This window comes from Heloderma suspectum, chromosome 1, assembly GCF_057233095.1.
Source record: "Heloderma suspectum isolate Gila_16-S chromosome 1, 16-S_ref, whole genome shotgun sequence".
Classification (NCBI taxonomy): domain Eukaryota; kingdom Metazoa; phylum Chordata; class Lepidosauria; order Squamata; family Helodermatidae; genus Heloderma; species Heloderma suspectum.
Genome location: NC_139458.1, coordinates 213547913 through 213570208, shown reverse-complemented (window position 1 = coordinate 213570208; position 22296 = coordinate 213547913). Strand labels below are relative to the sequence as shown.

The 22296-nt window shown below is 47.3% G+C and overlaps 1 protein-coding gene across 1 annotated transcript in view; it reads left to right on the top strand.

Moving 5' to 3' along the window:
* Positions 1 to 21962, top strand: part of DYTN (dystrotelin) — a 42428-nt gene extending 20466 nt beyond the window's left edge. Inside the window, exons 8-13 of the mRNA XM_084807661.1 lie at positions 2244 to 2346; positions 8219 to 8289; positions 10478 to 10637; positions 11891 to 12365; positions 19638 to 19785; positions 21773 to 21962. Coding sequence (XP_084663787.1) covers positions 2244 to 2346; positions 8219 to 8289; positions 10478 to 10637; positions 11891 to 12365; positions 19638 to 19785; positions 21773 to 21827 — 1012 coding nt within the window. The 3' untranslated portion in view covers positions 21828 to 21962. The remainder of the gene's footprint in view (positions 1 to 2243; positions 2347 to 8218; positions 8290 to 10477; positions 10638 to 11890; positions 12366 to 19637; positions 19786 to 21772) is intronic.
* The last annotated feature ends 334 nt before the right edge of the window (positions 21963 to 22296 follow it).

The window sequence follows — 22296 nt, the reverse complement described above, 5'->3', positions numbered from 1 at the left end:
GGCTGAGGTGCCATCAATATGCGGATGACACCCAGCTCTACCTCTCTTTCTCATCAAGCCCAGGTGAGGCACTAACTGTTCTGAATCAGTGCCTGGGCACAGTAATGGACTGGATGAGGGCCAATAAACTGAAACTCAAGCCAGACAAGACGGAGGTACTGTTAGTGGGTGGTTCGTCTGCCCGGCTAGGTGATATTAAACCTGATCTGGAGGGGGTTGCACTCCCCGTAAAGGATCAAGTCCATAGTTTGGGGTTTTCTTGGACCCAGAACTGTCACTTGAGGTATTGGTTAACTCAGTATCACGGAGCACTTTTTATCAGCTTAGGCTGGTATGCCAACTACGCCCTTAGCTGGATGGACAGAGATAGCCTAGCTACGGTTATCCATGCTCTGATAACCTCTCATTTGGATTACTGCAATGCGTTATACATTGGGCTGCCTTTGAAAACGCTCCGGAAACTTCAGCTAGTCCAAAATAGGGCAGCAAGATTGTTAACAGGGACTGGCCAGCAAGATCACATTACGCCAGTACTTTTCCAACTGCATTGGCTGCCAGCCCATTTCTGGGCCAGATTCAAAGTGCTGGTATTAGTATTCAGTGCCCTTAACAGCTTTGGGCAAGGTTATCTGAAGGATTGCGTCCTCCCATATGCCTGCCCAAACCTGAAGATCATCCTCAGCAGTCCTTCTTCATGAGCCCCTGCCAAAGGAAGTGAGGCGGGTGGCTACCAGGAAGAGGGGCTTTTCTGCTGTGGCACCCTGGCTGTGGAATGAGCTCCCTAGAGAGGTTCACCTGGCACCTACGTTGTACTCCTTCTGGCACCAGGTGAAGACCTTTTTATTCTCCTGGTAGTTTAGCATTTTAGCTTTCTAGTCCTTTAGCTTTGGTGTTTTAAATCTGTGTTTTAAATGTCTGCACTGCTGCTAGGTTTTATTCTGGTTGTATTGTTATATTGTGATGTTAAGCGTTCATCTTTTATATTGTATTATGCCGCACATCGTAGTTTTAATTTTTGTGAACCGCCCAGAGAGCTTCAGATATTGGGCGGTGTAGAAATAAATACATACATACATACATACATTAAGAATCACAGTTGTACAGAACCATACATCAATTTCCCCTATACAAATAAATGCAACACATATCCCCTCTGAGTCCAAATAGAACCATTGAATTCTTGCTTCCATCTTTGCAGTTAACCAGTCTCAATGTTCCTCTGGTTCCACAAGCGGTGGGCATGTCTCTTACTCTTCTGTAGATACTTTAACTCCAAACCACAGGACAACCACAAATGGCAACTTTATAAAGGTAGCTTCAGGGTCTTAGCCCTGCAATAACCATTCAAACTGATAACAGCCCGTAATTATTAATCCATTCTCCAGCATTCAGCTCCCCAGGAAAACAAGCTGACTCTTTTCCTCCTAGCTTTCCCCTGAGTGAGGACTCCACCCCTAAAGGACTAAGAGCTTTTCTATACAAGGCTGTTATCACTGTATCTACTTTCGGTTTCATCACAGGCAGACCTGAGATGTGAGCACAACACAAAGAACTTTTCCTTTCCTGTTTTTGTGCTACATACCTTCTAGGTGGCCCTGTGCTATAGTGGAATAGCACAAATACACAAGTAGTTCTTTTGCTTTGAGAAATAATGTCCTATTTTTCCCACACTAAAAAAAATATAACACAGGAAAGTACTCTTAAAAAACAGAAGCGAAACTGGAGGTTCACGACATTGTCTAAAGAACCCATAAACAATCATGAGTAAGGAATCATGAGTGCACAATAAATGCCTCGTGCAGAAAAGCCCTAAACCAGCCGATTCATAGGGGTTACATTCTTTCCTGCTAAAATACTGTCATCTCGACAATACCCTAGGAGTTACATGAGCTCACTGGAACTTTTGACAGACGGTGCCCCTTATGTCATGTCACAAACTCATACAAAACTCCTCTCAGTTTGCAAAGGGGTTTACTATGCAGCATTGGGTGGGGCTGCTTTCCAAAAACAGCAAGTCCAAACAAGGATGCCATTCCTTGGGCATGCTGAACTAGTTGTCCAATTCTATGGATCCAGATCATTATATATTTGATCTCGCTGTCACATGGAGGAGGGGTGGAAAGAGGTTGTTCAGGATATAGATTAATCCCTTCTGCCTTCTATTTGCAGCCCCTGCTCTGTTCAGCCCATCTCTTTAGGACAGCCTACATCGCCTAATCTGTTCCCCTCAATGCCTCCTTTAGACCTACAGCTGAGCTGAGCAGTCCGTTCGATGCCAAAGTATCCAAAGCACAGCAGACGGAGAATGGCAGCAGATCACTAGGTCAAGAAAAAGCACCCCATCAGGTAATTAATGCTGAATCGTAGCGTCCCACTAAACACCAGCCCAGTGTTGTCGGCAAGAGTTTCGGTAGCCTTGTCAGCTGCAAATGGTTTCAATCTGGTACAGTGGTGCAGTGGTTAATTTCGAAGTCCAGGCACTCCTCGTGACAGTCCCCACAGCTATGCCCGCAAGGAGAGTCCAAAATTGCAGCCAGCTGTGTTGATCCACGTCAACAAGCCAGTTCTAGGAATTTTCATCTCCACCAGGAGCAGGTCTTTTGTAAAGCAAAAGGGTCTTAATTGCCCATTTGAAACCAAACCATCCCCAAATAGTTTACATTACAACAAGGAACAATACACTGGTGCTGGGAGAATTGATTTCCCCCCAGCTGCTGTGCTGATTGCTGCTAACCTAGAGGGAACAGGGAATTCTGAGGGGTGGCAGATGATGTCACCACCCCTTCTAATAAAGAAGTTCCAGAGCTGCATCCCTGTGAGTCCAGGCTGCACTACACCACTGATCTGATAGAGCTTCTGCAATCATCTTGGATCAATGCCTAATGCAGGTACTGTAATGAAACCTCTTGGGTGCCATGCAGGGGCATGCCTGGGCCCATGGGGCCCTGGCACTGGATCTATTTCCCAGGCCCCAGATCTATTCCGCAGATCCATTGCTTCCACTGGAAGAGTTTTTTCTCAGTTCAGCTGCCCTGCCAGGGGCAATTTTCAAGGGGAATTGCACCTGGGAAAGGAAAGGTTAATCCTCCCCTTCCCACATGCTGCAACACTCCTCACCACTACCACCCAGATGTTTTCCATTGGTTGGGAATGATCTGGGTCAGGGTGCAAATTAATTGAATAATTTATTTTATTTGAGATGATTTGGATGAGAAATGAGTCTGCTGGCTTTGCCTCCAGTGAAATGTAAATAAATCCTAGTAATCGTTTCTAAATTTGCATATATAGACATAAATTAGAATATTTTATTTATTTACTTATTTACTTATTAAATTTATTAATTGCCCATCTGGCTGGTCACCCAGCCACTCTGGACGATGTACAACAAGAACAATTTAAAACAATAAAATACTACATTAAAAACATCACATTTCTAAAAATACCCCAAACCCACCCCAAATGCCTGCCTGAACAACCATGTTTTTAATGCATGGTGGAAGCTCATTAAAGAGGGGGCATGGCGGAGTTCCCTAGGGAGGGAGTTCCACAGAGTGGGGGCCACCACAGAGAAAGCCCTCTCCCTCGTCCTCACCAGCCTAGCTGTCCTGGCTGATGGGACAGAGAGAAGGTCATCCGTGGGTGATCTTGTTAAGCGGCCTGTCTGGTGTTGCTGGAGGCGCTCCTTAAGATAGGCTGGGCTGGAATTGTATAGGGTTTTAAAGGTCAAGACCAACACCTTGAATTTGGCCCGGAAAACAACTGGTAGCCAGTGCAACTCCTTCATCACTGGAATGATGTGTTCTCGCCGGCGGCTGCCTTTAATCAGGCAAGCCACCGTGTTCTGTACCAGCTGCAGCTTCCGAACCGTCTTCAAGGGTAACCCCACGTAGAGCACATGACAGTAGTCTAGATGAGAGGAGACCAGGGCATGTACTACTGATGGGAGCAGATGGTCGGGAAGGTAGGGGCGCAGCTGCCATATCAGATGGAGTTGATACAGCGCTGTCCAGCTCACAGCTGACACCTGAGCCTCCATGGACAGCTGGGCCCAAAATGAGCCCAAAATGACCCCCAGGCTGCGGACCTGGTCTTTCAAGGGTAGCCGTATCCCATTCAACACCAGGTCAACATCCCCCAGCCTCCTCTTGTCTCCCACCAAAAGTACCTCGGTCTTGTCAGGGTTCAGCTTCAGCTTGTTCCTCCCCATCCAGCCACTCGCTGTCTCCAAACATTTGGACAGGGGTTCTACGGCCAACCTTGGTGAAGATTTGAACGAGAGGTAGAGCTGCGTGTCATCCACATATTGATGACACCACACCCCAAACCTCCTGATGATAGCCCCCAGCGGCTTCACATAGATGTTAAACAGCATCAGGGAGAGGATGGAGCCCTGTGGCACCCCACAAGTGAGCGGCCATGGGTCCGACACCTCCTCTCCCAGTGCTACCCTCTGGTACCTGCCAGAGAGGAAGGACCGGAACCACTGCAATATGGTGTCTCCAATGCCCAACCCCTCCAGGCGGTCCAGGAGGATACCGTGGTCAACCGTGTCAAAAGCCGCTGAGAGATCGAGGAGAACAAGGAAGGAGCATTCACCCCTATCCAGAGCCCTCCTCATATCATCCACCAAGGCGACCAAGGCTGTTTCTGTCCCATGCCCAAGCCTGAAGTCTGACTGAAATGGATCTAGATAGTCGGCTTCTTCCAAGTGTGCCTTCAACTGCATTGCCACCACCTGTCAATCACCTTGCCCCAAAATGGCAGATTTGAGACTGGGCGAAAGTTGTTCAGAACTTGGGGATCCAAGGAGGGCTTCTTTAAGTGTGGTCTTATCACTGCCTCCTTGAGGGCTGATGGCATCACTCCCTCCTCAAGGGAGGTGCTCACCACCACCCTGATCCACTCACCCAATCTCTCTCTGCAGCCCATAATGAGCCAAGATGGGCAAGGATCAAGTAAGCAGGTGGTCAGCCTTACAGATGAAAGCACCTTGTCCACTTCATCAGAAGGAAGAAGCTGGAACCGATCCCACAAAACCAGTTTGCCACGGACTGCCTCTTGCTCCCTAACTGTATCCACAGTGCATATTGTATGCAGATTTGTGCCCTCTGGTCCTGGGCCCCAAATGTTTTAAGTGTCTAGCAATACCCCTGGTGCCAGGGTTATATCCTGCCAAGGTGGGTGTTATATAACAGATCAGAAATGTTCTGTACATGATGGGCTGGAGAAGTTGCCTTTGGGGAATGGTGAGGTCAAGCATTTCAAAAGGGACCCAAGACTGGCAAAGGGCCCATCACCCCAGCCACGTCCCCATTCTGTCTTTGCACAGAGTGCTCAAGTTGGTTGGTGGCCACATGAGAGATGACTTAATTTGCATTCCCAGCCTCTTCCAGGCAGTGAAGGCTGATGGCTCTGATTTCAGTGGGACTGTGAATCTATTCTGGGTTTCAGTCAGAACCAGCCAGAACTCTAAAGGAACTATCCAGGTTGCTAAACCTATTTTGGGGATTGGGTTAAGCACCTTGGATAGCTGCTTTACAGCGACAGCCTTGCACAATTGACAGGTGGGGAAACAGGGTGTTGATCACCCCGCTAGCAAGGGTATCCCCAGGGTTCAGGGCTTTGCCCTGAACCTTGAGGGTGTTGTTGTTGTTTATTCAGTCAGCCGCTTCCGACTCCTCGTGACTTCATGGATCAGCCCACGCCAGAGCTTCCTGTCGGCCGTCGCACCCCCAGCTCCCCCAAGGTCGAGTCCGTCACCTCCAGAATATCATCCATCCATCTTGCCCTTGGTCGGCCCCTCTTCCTTTTGCCTTCCACTTTCCCTAGCATCAGCATCTTCTCCAGGGTGTCCTGTCTTCTCATTATGTGGCCAAACTACTTCGGTTTTGCCTGTAATATAATTCCCTCAAGTGAGCAGTCTGGCTTTCTTTCCTGGAGTATGGACTGGTTTGATCTTCTTGCAGTCCAAGGCACTCTCAGAATTTTCCTCCAGCACAAAAGGTACCTTGAGGGTACCTGTTAGGAATTCCCACTCGTCCGAGTCCCCAGCAACTGTTTTTAAGGGTACCTGAACAGCCTTGCTACAGTGTAGCCTTGACTGTTATCTTGTATGTTTGACATACAAGGGAGCAGCCAAGGCAAGCCGCTATATTTTGGATACCTGAAGTTACGCAAGTGCACAACTGCAAATAACTGCATAAAAATAATAATAAAGGGGCCATTTGTGCACATAAAATGGGGCTGGGAAAATGTGAAAAAAATTCCTGGCCCCATTTTTGTGCAATAAAAATTAAATTTTTAAAAGGCTCCCATCGCAATCGGAAAACAACCCTCAAATAACCCATGGGCTGTTGTTCAGTTATTTGAGGGTTTTCCCCCCCACAAACAAGCCATACCACATGGGTTTGGATGACATGGCAAGCTGTGCCCTGGTGGGTAATTAGGCAAATGACACCTGGTACATGCCAGCAGCCTAAGCAAGCCACTGTGCCTCGTTTAAGTCACGGTGATTGTGCGAACAAGATCATAGTGTCCGGATTCAGACGTCATATAGCAACCTCCAATGGGCCCGCTTGGAGGTCGCATATGTAAAATGGAGCCCGCCCCCACCACATCAAATCATGGGTTAATCCACAATTTCCCACCATTATGTGTGAACCGGGTCACTGTAGTTATGCTGAAGTTAACATATTTTATTGAGGGAAGAGGGGATACACTTCTTTGTAAGACCTTCAAGGAAAATGGTAAAAACTTTCCTTTTAACTGTATTTTACACTACTGTTCTATCTGGATAGCAAATTAATAACAAATGTTCGAATGAGTAGATTATGCAAAATTAGTGAAATGGTTCAAAAATACTAAATTTGCTTCATAACGTCTGAACACAGAAAATGTTCACATACATTCCCATATATAAGAGCTTGTAGAGGAGTAGCTGCATTACTCTGTGTTGCAGCAAAAGCAATAAAATCTTGTGATACGTTAAAGACTAACATTGTTATTATGGCTTAAGCTTTTGTGGACTAGAATCTAATTCATCAGATGCATGAAGTACTAATTTCAGTGGGCAGAAGTACAGGCAGGCACAAATATACATATGTGAGCATAGAAAAAAAAACGCATGCTCCTACAGTGGAGTTTCAAAAGGGGAACCATGGACCAAGCATGAATAGCTGAATTAGAACTAATAACAAAGTTTTATCCTATTTGTTTGGGCATGAATAGGAATAATGGTTTCCTGTTGCGCTACAGGTATTCATTGACTTAGCAATACTAAGGTGATTGTGTTACCACCAGTTGCTTCTGTTGTGAATGGTCACTGTGCTTATTTTGCATACATTTAAGCTTTACTTGAAGTTCCAGTTAAATGGCATTTCATTGCCATTTGACTCTGCTATTTACATTTTCCTCCTCCATCCATGGGAATAAAATAAGGATGCAAGGCTATTTTATTTAAGTCCTAATTCTGTAGGACCTTTTTCTGTCTAAACATTCATAGGATTGTACCTTAAGGCACCTTAAAGACATTTACTACAGGTGTGTGTGTATGTGTGTGTATCTATCCATCTGTCTATGTATCTCTAATAATTATATTTTCTGCCAACTGAGAATAACACTTCGTGCATCTGATGAAATGGACTCTAATCCATGGAAGTTTATGCTGTAGTAAATGTGTTAATCATAGAATCATAGGATAGTAGGGTTGGAAGGGGCCCACAAGGCCATTGAGTCCAACCCCCTGCTCAGTGCAGGAATCCAAGTCAGAGCATCCCTGACAGATGGCTGTCCAGCCTCGTCTTGAACGCCTCCAGTGTGGGAGAGCCCACCACCTCCTTAGGGAATTGGTTCCATTGTCGTATTGCTCTAACAGTCAGGAAGCTTCTCCTGATGTTCAGCCGGAATCTGGCTTCCTGTCACTGGAGCCCATTATTCCGTGTCCTAATCTCTAAGGTGGCATGCCACTGCTTTTTTTTATTCCTATACATGGGGAATCAACCCCTGACACAGCATTTGGTGGAAATTTCTGGCTGCCTAATAATGTCAGATAGTGGCCCGCCCAGTCCTGTCCTGCCTATTCTGCCCATTTGTGCATTTTGAGTCCAGCAGAGAGACGACCTAGCAGAGCTGCCTAGCGGCATTTGGGCTGTTTTGTGTGTCTGCTCTCTTCATCACAGTGCAATGGCAGGCCCTCTCCCTCTCCTTCCTTTTCCCACAGGCGCTTACTTCCTTGAAGGTGGAATTGGCTAAAGCGCAGGAATCCATCCAGGCCCTTCACAGTCAGCGGAGGTGGGTAGCCTTGGTTCAGAGCCTTGCGCTGTGTGGTGTAAAAGGTGTGGAAACCATAGACAGGTGAGAGCATAGCCCTGAAGTGTAGGAAACCAGATCACCCCCATCGGTAGTTTACTTCTGCAGTGTTAGGGAGTGTTTATCTCTGCAACTCTGCCTCAGCTTTGTATGAGAGAAAGGGGGCGGAAGGCTGGGGCGTGCCGGGGCTGCACTTATCAATCAGATTTGTCTGCTAGATTAGAGAAGTGGGCGATGCATACGTCTGGTCTGCCTCGAACAGCTAGTGCATCGAGAATCGCTCACTCTTCCACTCAGGTGTGGGAGCGGCAATTTGATTGCAATCACAAGGCTAAGGACAAGAGCTGTGAGACCAGAGGAAATGGCACACAAATCCCTCCATAGCAAGGAAAGTTCAAGGAAAGTGGCCACTTTCAACATGCCTTGGTACAGAATAGACAGGGGGGGGACCTGTGGGCTTCCAGATGTTAAGGTACTATAACTCCCATCACCCCTGACCATTGATCATGCTGGCTGGGGCTGATGGGAGTTGGATTCCAACAACATCTCAAGCAGGGGTGCAGAACCTCAGACATAGGAGCCCACAAGGGTTTCCTAGAAGGCCACCCCCTTTCCCCCAACCACCGCTGCTTTGGTGGCTTCCCAGCTTTTGTGCAGTTTTTCCCCATTCTTAAAGGCTGACATGCCTCTGCTAAGGCTTAGTTACTGGCAATATTTATGTATTCATTTATTTATTAGATTTCTATACCGCCCAATAGCTGAAGCTCTCTGGGAGGTTCACAATAAGAGCTTTAAGCTACAATATGATGGTATTTGGGGTGTTTTGGGCCCCACCCCTTTTGCCTATTTGGCCTTGCCCACCACTGGAATGCAGCCCCGGAGAGCTTCTCCAAAATGGAGTCTGGCCCTCAAGCAGAAAGAGGTTCTGCCCCCGTGAACTAGAGCACCCCCCCACACCTGCTGCCTTCCAAATGCTTTTGACTTCATCCCCCAACTGCCCCAGCCAGCGTGTCCAGTTCAGGAATGCCAATGGCTACAGGATGTTGGCTACAGCAAACATCCCCAACATGGTGCCATGCAGATGCGTTAGACTACAACTCTTATAACAGCTGACCATTGGCCATGCTGGCTGGGGCTGATGGGAGTTGTAGTCCAAAACATCTGGAGGACACCAGTTTGGTGGGGGTTGCTCTAGATCAGGGGTGCAGAGGGCTGACCTAGAGGGTCACAAGTTTTCCATCCCTGGACTAGAGAAAGGAAAGTCGGCATGCCTATCCCCTATGCAGCCACCCCAAAGCCAGTTTAGAGGCCAATCCAGTGGCCTCTCATTTTTTTCCTCTCTCTAGCTGAAGGCCCATTATAGCAGTGCAAAGTGGTCCAACAATGTCCTCCAGGCAATCACTCCTCGCCCAGGGGAGTAGGCCAACTGGGGAGTAATTGGGAGGACACAGATGCTGTGGTCCAGCCTCACCCAACATGGCGCCCTCTGGATGCTTTGGACTACAGGTCCCATCAGCCCCAGCCAGCATGGCCAATGGTCAGCTGTTGTGAGAGTTGTAGTCTAACACATCTGGATGGCACCATGTTGGGGACGTTTGCTGTAGCCATCCAATTTGGCTACATGATGACATCACTGAAGGGAAACAAAATCCCATTGCTGGCATTACTAATGAGGGTGGGGGGAGAAGGAGAAATACACATGATGTTGACTGTGTAGTTTTGCCCTTAAGTGCAGGGGTTTTTTTCCTGACAAACAGCCAGCACAGGGGGCCTAATCTCTTTAGGGCTTTATAGGTCAAATTCAATTGCAATCCAATATACTAGAAAGCCAGCAGAGACAATGATGCACTGGTGTAATTTGCCCTTGGAGGTCTGTTCTCTGTCAGGAGACTGAGCACCGCATCCCATACCCACTGAAGCTTCTGAACAGTCCTCGAGGGCAGCCTCCTCACATAAAGCACATTCCGACAGTGCAGTCTGGAGGTGGGGCTGGCCTGGATGGCTGTCATTACGTCTGGCTCTCTGGGACAATGTTCTCACCTCATGAGACCCCCCCACTTCCTGGTCTGGCTTCATTAGACCCGGCTCAGTGTTTGAGTTCGCTCCCTTCGTTATTGTGATAACAACCTTTGATTTGGTAACCCCACTAGGCCACTTTATTGTCCTGCAGGTACTTGAAGAAACAGTTGAAGAAATGGAAGAGCAAAGCGCAGCTCTTTCATTCTGCTCAAGAAGGCAGAAACTGTACACTAGACGCAAAGCTCCACGAGCTAATAGCAAGCCAGGAGAACCTCTGGATGGAGGTTAAGAAAATGAGGCTGGACATTCAGGTATGCAAGGATGGGTCAACACGCCCTTTGGCTGTCTAGAGAAAATTCATCCAGGATTACTTCAGGTTCCACAAGGCACAGCTTCAGGTGGGAACCCTGCCAGGACACCTTTGTAGGCCGAATTATTTTGTCCCTTGCCAATGGGAGCTTCCCTCCCAATGCAAATAGTAGTTTTGGGAGGGCAGCATCTCCCCTTGGGACGGTAATGGGGAGGGGAGAAATTAAACTCCTGCTTGCCTTCCACCACAGTGCAATCCTGATTAGCACGCCACCCCCTTGGAGCAGCTATTTTTGTTTTTTTAAAAGCCAGTCACCTTTATTTCTTTATTAAATTTATGCCCTGATTTTCTGCCCAAGAAGCGATTAACGCAGTAACACATTTAATGGGTTGGGGCCCTGTGAGAGGTCAAGGTATAGTCTCATGAAGATGAGTTCTGAAAGACATGTGAGTTGATGTGCCATATGTCGCTTTTCAGCATGTGCAGAAGTATCCCCTTTCCTCTCACATGTGGCCCCACTAGGAAAACTAAGGCCTCGTTCTCACTCTGGGAGTAAACCTGCTCAGCTGTCTGTGCTGTATCCCAGGAGCGACTGGATGCTCCTCCATACAAATGGATGAATGAATAAATATCTCCACACAGAAAACTAGATGTCGGGGAGAAAGATTTTAGCCTTTCTTTCCCCCTGACATGTTAGTTTTCTGTGTCTAATCTCACAGCCTTTCTTTGTGGAGGAGCATCCGATCATGTGAGCCCCCACATACAGTCTGAAGTGGTACAACCCAGACACAGACCTACTTACTCACTGAGAACTAGGCCTAAGAGGCCTAATACTGCTAAACCCATATGCTGAGATGAACAAATGCATTAGAGGAATGTAAACCATTAGATGAACATAGCTAGACGCCATAGCATTGGAAAAACGCCACAGAGGGGATTTTAGTTCTCTCCTCATCTGATGCACATGTGCTGTTTAGATCATGCTTTAGTCCAGAGATGTGGAACCTCTGGCCCACAGGCTTAATCTGGCCTGTGGAGGTTCCCCATTTGGCCTGTGGAGAGTTGGGCTCCTCTGCAGGCTCCTTCCCTTCCCAGCCCCCTGCCCCCTGTAGGCTAGCAGGGGCTTGAGAAGGCTAGCAGGGAGAGGAATTCCCACTGTTACCTCCAATCAATGATAGGAGATACCAACGTGGTGCGCTGCTCCCCCAACAATATTTTTAGCAACATCTCATCTTTCCTTTACAACATGCTTAGAATATCCCTATATGTAGGAAGAAGTCGTTGAAGGAAAGGAATCTTCAGAATGGATCAGGTTACCCTCCATTAAAACCCAACCTCACGAAATATTCAAACTACAATTCTTTGGATCTGCCCTTCGCTTGTGGTGAAAGGAAGGGGGCTTTTGTGCCAAAGGCCGGTCTTCTCAGCAGGAATTCAGGATCACCAGAGATCACACTGAGGTCAGAATTGCTCCAAAACTCCAGCCCTGAAGTTGCACATCACGAAAACCCTGGTGGGAGAATCGTTCCTCTAACAAATTCCTCTGGAGATCTAAAGCCTGAAACAAACAGGGATCATCTCAACAGTGGAATTAAGACCATAAGCCTTCACTCCCCCACTGCAGCAGAGGCCCTTCTTTGTGAGAGGGAGTCGGAGGAGGCGGAAGAGGAGGAACTGCAGCAGTTAATGATGAAACTGAAGGATGCGCTGTCTTTCCAAGCACGACCAGGTAAGAATTCCTAACAGGACACCAAAGGGCTTGATTTTATATGTGGCTCAGCCTTAGGATCTATTTTCTATGCCAGTGGTACTCATTCTGGGACACACAAAGAAGGAGAGGTTCTTTACTGCCCCCTTGCTTGTGGAATGAGAGGGTAACAGCATGCTCAGACACTGTTGTTTCCGTCACTGCAAAGGGAGTCAAGGGAGTCGAGGGAGTGTCATCTCCTGGCTGAGTCAAGGTGCTCCCAGAAACTGAATCAGGAAGGTATCCAAGAGAAGCCTGTCGTCCAGGGGTGTTGAACATCTTTTAGCCTGTGGGCCAAATTCTGTTTTGGAGAAGCTCTCGGGGGCTGCATTCTAGCGGTGGGTGGAAGGCAAAAGGGGACAGGGCCAAGATACAAAACATACCAGCATATGTTAGTTTAAAGCTCTCGCTGCCAGTAACTAAGCTTCAGGAGAGGCATTTCAACTTTTTAAAATGTGGAAAAATGGGCAAAAGCCAGGAAATCACCCAATGATCAGTGCTGAGTGGGAAGGGGGCATGGCCAGGGGAAGGGGGTGTGAGCATCTGGGGACACTGGAGGGCCAGATTTGGCTCACAGAACTGAGGTTCTGCACCACTGCTATAGTCCCTTAGAAGGCCAGTTAACATGGGTAGGTTTACTTTGCAGTCCTTGCATCAGTTTTAGTAAAACGTGTTTCCAAGTAAGTACAATCCACCAGAAAGTTCTCCTGATTGAAATGCCTGCACTTTTGCACAACTCCAACTCATTCCACTGGGGCTTCTATGGGAGAACTTTGTGCCGGATTGTGGTCTGTGTGTGTTAATCTAAAGGGTTCGATAATGTTGCTAACAAAAGACTGAAGATGGCTAATTTGATCTGGAATGGTGGGATGACCTGAATAAGGCTTTTGGGGAGACTTAGAAGAAGACCCCCTAAAAGACCCCAGATTCATATTTAAGAAGACCTCAGACTTACATTCCAGACCCTTTGACCCCTGGGCAAGAAGACCTTGAAGTTTTGATTCCATGCTAATTGATGTTATCTCACTTCGGCTGGATCTACACTAAAGCTTTATAGCGGTATTGAAGTGCCCTGATAACCATTGGGGCACATTGCATATTTGATATACCGTTTTTGTGGTGTCATTTCCTGCTTTTTATTCCACATTATCCAAAATACTGCAACAAATGTCACTGTGTGTCCTACGAGGTATACATGCCCAAGAGAGATATAGCGTTACCATGATGGGATCATAATGATATGACACAAGGCGTAGATCTGTCCTAAGACTTTAACTAAGACTTGGCCAGACTGGTTTTGAAGAAGAGCAGGGAAATGCAGCTGTCTTTACAAGCAGCTTCATCAAGTAACCTCAAGGTCACAAAGCAATATTTACCCCTTTTAGTACCAGATTAACACACACTGCTCCTGTTCAGATGTGCATGGGGGGAGGGTGGTTAGGGTAACTATGGAGGGGGGTAATGTAACCATGACACGCATGCCTGTCACATGATTGGGAACCCTGTGGCACCACATGGTTCCCGAAACCATCCCACCCTGTAGTTACTGTAACCATCCTCCCGCCACCGCCGCTGGTGATCCCCATGGCCCTTGCATCATGAAAACATGTGAGCCAGCCACTCCATCTGTCACGAGGCTCCAGTGACCACTGAGAAAGTCCACACTGGCTAGAGTGACCTTGGAAGTAGTGGACGCTGTAGGCTGACGTCTCTATGGTTGCAGCCTAGAAACCATCCGGGGCCTGTTTTAACCACTTGGGAGCACAACAGACCTAATGGTGAGCCATCCTAGGGCCCCCTGCTGCAGGGGGGTGGTTACCCAGGGTGATTCCAGAACTGTGGTTAGCAGGTTCTTGTCCCCTCACATGACATGCTAAGCCACTGTAGTATGTGCAAATTCCCTGACTAACATGGCTTAGCATGGTGTCTGAACAGGGCCACTGTTAACATTTAACTGGGATTTAAGCTTGGTTAACCACTGTGGTGTTAGAAACCATTCAGTGTAGGTTCTGAAATTAAACAGGACTGAATTTACAGTGTGCTCAGCCTTAAACCTCTCCTTCCAGAGAAACCTATAACAGTGAGGATGTCCTTCATCCCGAATGCTACTCACATTTGCATTCTTGGATGTTCCTCAAGGATCTCACTTTTAACTTGTGCCCTATTGCTGTAGCCTTTGAATGCCATTTCATTAAATGCCACTCATCATGACTGAGTGGTTTAGTGCCATTATTTTTCACCTTTCAGTATCTGCCTCAGGGCGCCGTGGACTCTTTCTCCTTTCCCACCCAATCAGTATAAAAGATGCAAATGCCAGTCCTTTCCCTGATGCCCAAATTATTTCTCAAAAGGTATCTGGAGAGTTCACAATCTTTCTGAGGTCACAGGGAGCCGTAACACTCATTACCTTTCCCATAAGTCTTTTTTTCAAGAGCGTAATTACAGCAGCTGCTGCTTTATAGGCTCATCGTCATACATTTGAATGTGTTTTGCTGATCAAGTGTGTTATTAAATAGATAACTTGTGTCACTTTAGAAATGCAGCAATTTTGTAGCAGTGTAAAGCATATGTTAACTTCAACGGAAAGCTCCTATGTGCAAAAATATCACCCTCATTGGGTATCTTTGGCTAGATCTACACTAAAGCTTTGTAGCGGTATTGAAGTGTTCTGATAACTGTTGGGGCACATTACACATTCAATATGCCACTTTTGTAGTGTTATTTCCTGTTTTTTATTCCACATTACCCAAAATACTGCAACAAATGATACTGTGTCCTATGAGGTATAAATGCCCAAGAGGGATAAAGACTTACTATGATGGGATCGTAATGATACGTACATTTTAATTATGATAGATATTTTAAGTATTTTAGATCTATCATTTTAGTCCCTGAGTGATGGCTTTAGTTCTTGATGCTTTCTATTTTGGCTTTGTATTGTGCTGTATTAGTATGTGTGTATTGGGCTTTTGACCTGAGCAGGATGTCAGTGTTTTGTTGTGATTTTTATTGTTTTCTTATTATGTTTCCAACTGTTGTACAAGGTCTACAGAACTAGTTTTAAGAGGAGTTTAATCCATACTATATATATCATAAATAAATGTACTTAAAAAAATGTGCTAAGACTGCTGCTGCTGGTATGCACCAGTACATTAATTAATTTAGGGTAACTTTCTTCAACCCCTTTGTTTATAAGAATATATCAAGAGGCTGAGGGAATTGGGAAGTTTAAGCCCAGCAATCGCCATAATCCTCTGAGGGTTCCTTACTGCCCTTTCACCAATTACTTTGGACTGTATATGTGAACAATGATTTTGTTCCTTTATAGCTGCGGTCAAATTGATTCTGATCTAATTACTCCATATTTACATCAGCTATGTAATTAGCCTGCATTATGCTGAGACTGACATTTTTGAGGGGAGTCTGGCCTTCTGGAGAAAAGCTCTTTGCAGCAGGGGCATTCAAAGCAGCAGCTTCGGTGTGGGAAGACAGAAATACTTATTCTAACAATTCAGTGCCAACTCCGAAGTAAGCTCGATTAAGTGCAGTGGAGATTACTAGCAGATGAGTGTACGTAGCTGCCTTCCCCAACCTGGTGCCCTCCAGATTTTTTGACTACAACTCCCATCACCCCTGGCCATTGGCCATGCTGGCTGGGGCACATGGGAGCTATAGTCTGAAACCTCTGGAGGGTGCCAGGTTGGGGAAAGCTGGTGTATAGGATTACAGCCTAAATCTTGGAACAATCTACATTGTCTATTGCCCTATTCAGCTGTTAATGAAAAGTAATAAACGCAACACATGAGTGGGGACAGGGCTGTGCTGTGGAGCCCCGATGTCACGTGCACTGTGTAGCTCTGACCTTGGGTGTTCTCGCATGCAGCGTCTCTGTAGAAGCAGGCGGCCCTCGTGTTTACATTTGTATGCACAGAGGTTACTGTGATTCAGAGCCCCAATAACTCAAAGTCCCAAATTGCGAGGAAGCCTTGTGCACAGAGCTGTACACACAGAGGCCTCACCCTTGCAGATATTTGCACTGTGCATACAAATGCCTGAGGGCGGAGCTCCATGGCGCATGCAGTGTTGGGAGCAAGACTACTCAGGGCGGCCCCATCCCTGTTCATGTGCTCGGTTGACTACTTTTAGTTAACACCTGAACAGGGCTTGTATGCTGGGGTGCTCCTGCCTAGGTATGGCCCTCAAAGGCAGGTTGCTCATCCTGACAGAATACTTGGATTGTTCAGCCCAGGACTGGCTGACACCTCAACAATCTGCATAACAAACGCCTGCCTAAGATGTATCTGCATAGAGCCATCCTATATGCTAGTATGCTCCTTGTCCAGGCTGGATTCTTATGCAGCCAAAACAGTACCACCCACACACAAGAGGGAGGGATCAGCAAACCATGGGGGAACCCCATGGGAGAAGTACAAAGAAGGACTGACCATGCTGAGTGGCCCTGGAATGTTGCTGATTGCTGAGGGTGAGGGGGAATGGAAAATCAGAGCTGGATGGGGGGATGTAATGGAGTATCCTGGAAGATGTCATGGCTGGCTGGGACTCTGAACTCTGCAGTCTGCACTGCAATGAGCTGTTGCAGGTGCCACTTGTTTTGCCAGTCATGGATCTTCCTGACTCGCCATGTCATCTGGGTGTCGTCGTTTCAAAAGTCCAACTGCAATCCACCCCTCTCTAAATTTAAAACTACTCAGACTCAAATAATTGATCTCTACATATTAGACTAAGAACAAAACTGAACTACTGGCTTCTGTTGGTTTTCAATGTCACAGCCTCTCCCCAAAGAATCTAGGAAATTCTAATTTGGGGGAAAGTACTGAGAATGTTCTGTGAGGCCCCCTTGGCAGAATTGCAGCTTCCTGGGCTCCCTTGGAGGGAGAATGACGATGAAGCCAGTTCAGCTCTGTGGTATAAAAATACCCTTGCAATCCTATTCATGTTAAGACAGAGAAAAGGCCTACATCTCCCAGCATACCCCAGCCAGAATGGCTAGCTGTGGAATGCTGGGAGTTGTAGACTTCTTTTTGTCTAAACATGCATAGCATTACACCCTTAAGAACATAAGGACATAAAAAGAGCCCTGCTGGATCAGACCAAGGGTCCATCTACTCCAGCATTCTGTTTATACAGTGGCCAACCAGCTGTCGACCAGGAACCCACAAGGAGGACACAAGCACAACAGCACCCTCCCATCCATGTTCCCCAGCAACTGGTGTACATAGGCTCACTGCCTCTTTTACTGGAGGGAGCACATAGCCATCAAGCCTAGTAGCCATTGATAGCCTTCTCCTCCAGGAATTTATCCAACCCCCTTTTAAAGCCATCCAAATTGGTGGCCATCACTACATCCTGTGGTAGCAAAGTCCATAGTTTATGCGCTGTGTGAAAAAGTACTTCCTTTTATCTGTCCTGAATTTCCCACCGATCAGCTTCATGGGATGACCCCAGGTTCTAGTATTTTGAGAGAGGGAGAAAGATGTCTCCCTTTCCACATTCTCCACACCAGGCATAATTCTATACACCTCTATCATGTCTCCCCTTACCCTTCTTTTTTCCAAGCTAAACAACCCCAGCTGTTGTAACTTTCGCTCATAGGGGAGATGCTCCAGGCCCTTGATCATTTTACCTGCCCTTTTCTGCACCTTTTCCAGCTCTACAATATTGTTTTTTAGGTGTGGTGACCAGAACCAGACACAGTATTCCAAGTGTGGTCACCCCTGTATAAAGGCAGTACCATACTGGCAGTTCTATTCTCAATTCCTTTTCTAATTATGCCTAATGTGGAGTTTGCCTTCTTTACAGCGGCTGCACACTGGGTCCACATTTTCATCGCTCTGTCCACCACAACCCCAAGATCTCTTTCTTGGTCAGTCACCGCTAGCTGACATCCCATCAGGTTATATTTGAGGTTGGGAATTTTTGCCCCAACATGCATCACTTTACACTTGCTTGCATTGAACTGCATTTGCCATTGTGATGCCCATTCTCCCAGCTTGGAGAGGTCCCTTTGGAGAAGCCCTTAGTCACTCTACCAGAGAAATTTTGGCATTGCGGAGGAGTGGGGAGGAAGGGAGAAACACTGGGTTGCTCTGCTTCTCCAGTCCTTTATTCTGCTTTGTCACTGGTACCCACCAGGGCTGGCACAAGACCTCCCACTGCCACCCTCTCTTCAATCCCCACCCCCTGGCCACGATGATAACGGCAGTGGCCACTCGCCCCCTCCTTCTCCCCCACCACTGCCCCCGCCCTGGCCTTGAGGATGATGGGTGGCCAGCCCCTCCTCCTCCCTTCCCCCTCACTGCTACCCTCTGTTTGTTCCCTCCCTGGCTATGATGGCAGCCTGAGCCAGCACCTCCTCCTCCGCCGCCGCCTCCTCCTCCCTTTCCTGATGATGATGGTGGCTGCTGACCCTTGTTATTGCCACCTGCCTTCTTCCCCTCCCTCTCCCCCACCCCAACAATGGCTTCTCCTCCTTCTCCCCCCCTTCCTCCCCAGCAATGGCAGCAGTGGTGATCACCACCCCCCCTCTCTTCCCCCCTCCCTTCCATGTCATAGGCCTCTCCTTCGATGACTTGCTGTGAGGAGTCCTTTCTCAGAGCATGGCAGTGGAGGGGAGGTGGCCCTGGAGAAGAAAGGACCCCTCGCAACGAGGCTTTTGAGCCAGGCTCTCTGGCAAGCCGCGCTGATTGTTCTCTCCTCCAAGTGGCTGGTGGGGCTCCCCAACGCCACGCGCCAAAGGTTCCTCGATGGGAGGCATCAGGCAGGCAGTGCTCCAGGGAGCTGTGCCAGCCCCTCTTGCCACAGCAGGATTGTGGCCAGCATGGGCTTTCTGGAGCACTGGCAGGGCATACAGTTCTCCTGGGAGCAGAATCCGCCGCCCTTTGGGATCAGGCACCTGAGGCAGGGCCTTCACTCTGCTTCATGGACAGGCTGGCCCTGACACCCATCAGGGCCCCTGATAAGCAGAAATCACTTATCCAGGGGCAGAGCAGTAATGCAAAGCTGAGGACAGATGTGGAATGTTAGCCACAATGCATAAAACGAGCTGGAGATGCTTAAAGCCTTCTACTTCCGTGGGTCTAGTGCTGGTTGATGTGCAAGAAGCCACATAATTCTGAAGTCAGTAGCTTGTCTGAGAATGCCGTGTTGTGAAACTGAAAACGCTTTGCTTTCCGCAACAAGAGGGTGGTTTTGTTTTCTTGCTCAAATGTGTGTCAATTCTTTCCTTTTTTTCAGGTCAGCCCTCTATTCTCAAGGAGGGGCTGCTCTCCACAGCTGAGCATGTTTACAAGTCTTTCTCTGATCTCATCAGCCAAGTAACCTTGCCAGCTTGGAAAAGTGAGGATGGTGGTACTGCTCCTTCCCCACTGCCTGATGGTCCAAGGTAAAGAAGGCAGCCATATAACCTTCACTCTCAAACAGAGTTCAGCTATGGCTTCAGAACTATTGAACTCTTTCCCATTTGTATCACTGGTGCTTGTATCACTGTGTACATAGCTTTGGCTGCATCTCACCCATAGATTTGAAATACTCTAGGTAAAACAACTTTGGTTAAGGAAATACAGTAAATATGATGTTTCAAATGAAGGATAATTGGCCTGGCTGTTCATTACTGATGTTCTTAGATGTGTTTGTTTGTTTTTAGATTTCTGAACTGGATTTCTAAACCGTGAAAATGTACTTGCATGTAAAAACATCCTACATAAATATCCTCAGAATGTCACACAGATGGGGAGAGCAATCCTATGGCCTCTAGACTGTATCTGGGGGGCAATAGGGTTTGGATTCCTGGATCTGAGGTCGGAGACAGCGCTCCAACCTTGGACCCAGGAGTCCGAGCGCCCCACCCCTCCCCCTCACAGCCAGTGCAGAGAGAACTGTGCAGGCTGTCTCATCGAGTTCACAAAAGCAACCCTGGAGAGGATGGAACAGGGGCGGTTCTGAGAGCGGGGAGGGGAGGGGACTGGGGAAGCAGGGATGTGAGTGATCCCCGGCCTTCCCCAGCCTCCATCCCTTCCCCTCCCTGATGCCTCAGGTAGACAGGTGAATATGCCCATCTAGCTAAAATGCAGAGCTGGGTGAGCATGGGGACGACGGGATCGGAAGCTGATGGGCATCCTTATAGGTTTGCACCCCCAGATACTGTAATATCTATCTGACTAATGCAGTTCACAGGGCAACCCTGTCCTTATTTCGGAGCACTCTGACATTTCCAGCACCCTACCAGGCTGCTCTTCCTCCTGTTGGGAGTGTGGCAGAGGACTTGAGAGGCCTTTGAATACTGGACATCCAGAGCTTGTTCCGCTCCACCCACACCTCCAATCCACCCATTTCCCCCGTCTCCAATGTTGGATCTCCAACATCAGAGAAGGAAGTGCTGCGGAAAGATGTGCAGGGGCAGGGAGAGATCAGATCTCGTTTAAAGTTGGAATTCTGCCTCCGACCTCAGAGCGGGAGATCCATTCTCTCCCAGGGGCCATTGGACTGCAGGGTAAGATGACTTTCAGGCAAAGAAAAAATTATATTTGGCACTTTTTAATGCTGGATTTTCTAAGATTTTCAAAATATGCTCCAGAGTCACATCACTAAAACTTATTCATTATATATTATCAGAATATCATACAAATTAACTGTAATTTAATTTGGTCAGTTAAATGTTCGGTCAGTTAAAATGTTTGTTGAAATAATAGCCTTATCTTGAATATGTCCAGTTGATTGTGTGCCCCATTCATTTCAAATGAAATTCCTCCCTAGTGAATTTGCTTGAGATCCCACCGTAACATATGTTTACATGTATTGAGACCCCTTCTCTGTGTGCCAAGGAGATGGCATAGATTAGCCAGTTTCGCTAATGTATTTCTCTGGCCAGCAGGTATTCTCAGCTTCCTGCAATCTAGTGGTTAAGGAAAACATGAGACTGCCTGCTTAGGACAACATACTGTGGTAGATGCTCTTTGGGGGTAGTGCAAGGGCATGGTTGGTTCGTGTTCACATTGTGCCTGAACTGCAGTATCTGAATGGATACAGCAGCAGCTTCTATACTGCCAGCTGCCACTGCTCTGAACGGGGCATTGGCATAATTCTAGCAGGGAGCAAGGGCTTTTCCAGACATGTGCCATGCCATCCATTGTGAGCCCTCAAGAGCAGCCCAACCTTCACCAGCCATATCTGGGCAGTAATAAAGGACGAGCCATGTGAAGGTTCCCTGACAACCTCGCCGAGGGTCACACTTGAGTTTCGTCACTGTAAGTCACTGCTCACGCCAGTGCAACTGCAGTCCATCTGTGGAGTCCAGCTGCCTGATGACTTTTCTGCCTCCAACTAATCTGTTAAGTACTCTATTAAATGCAGGTCTGTTTTCTCCCTTGCAGAGAAAAATCACATCTTGGCCTTGGAAAAAGCTTTGCTGGAACCAGTGGAAGATGACAAAACCGTGCTATCTGTACATGCTTGAAGATGCTTTAAATCCATGCTTTCAGCCAGTCTGTTAATGGAAATGATCTCAAAATAGAAATCTAGATGACATTTTAAATCTCAATGGAATTAAACGGCTAAACTGTCTGACTCATCTCAGAGAGTTACAAATTACTTTGATTTGACCAGACTTCCATTCAGGAAACCGTAAGCAGCAGTTAGGTCTCTTATCAATGTGTCTTCAGCATCTCGATCTAGATTTTGATCAGCCCCACATTCACTCCACTGGGGCTCCTGTTGGTGCTTGCTCAAGAATTGGGCTGCTCAGCCTTCAGTTAGCTACACTGCAAACTCCAAAAATAATTGAATATTCTAAAACATCAAAAAGTTATTTGGCACCATAAAGATTAACAAATACATTTCATGGACTGCAGCTCACTGCATAGTGACAAATAATTTTGGTCTCCAGACCTATCAGGCT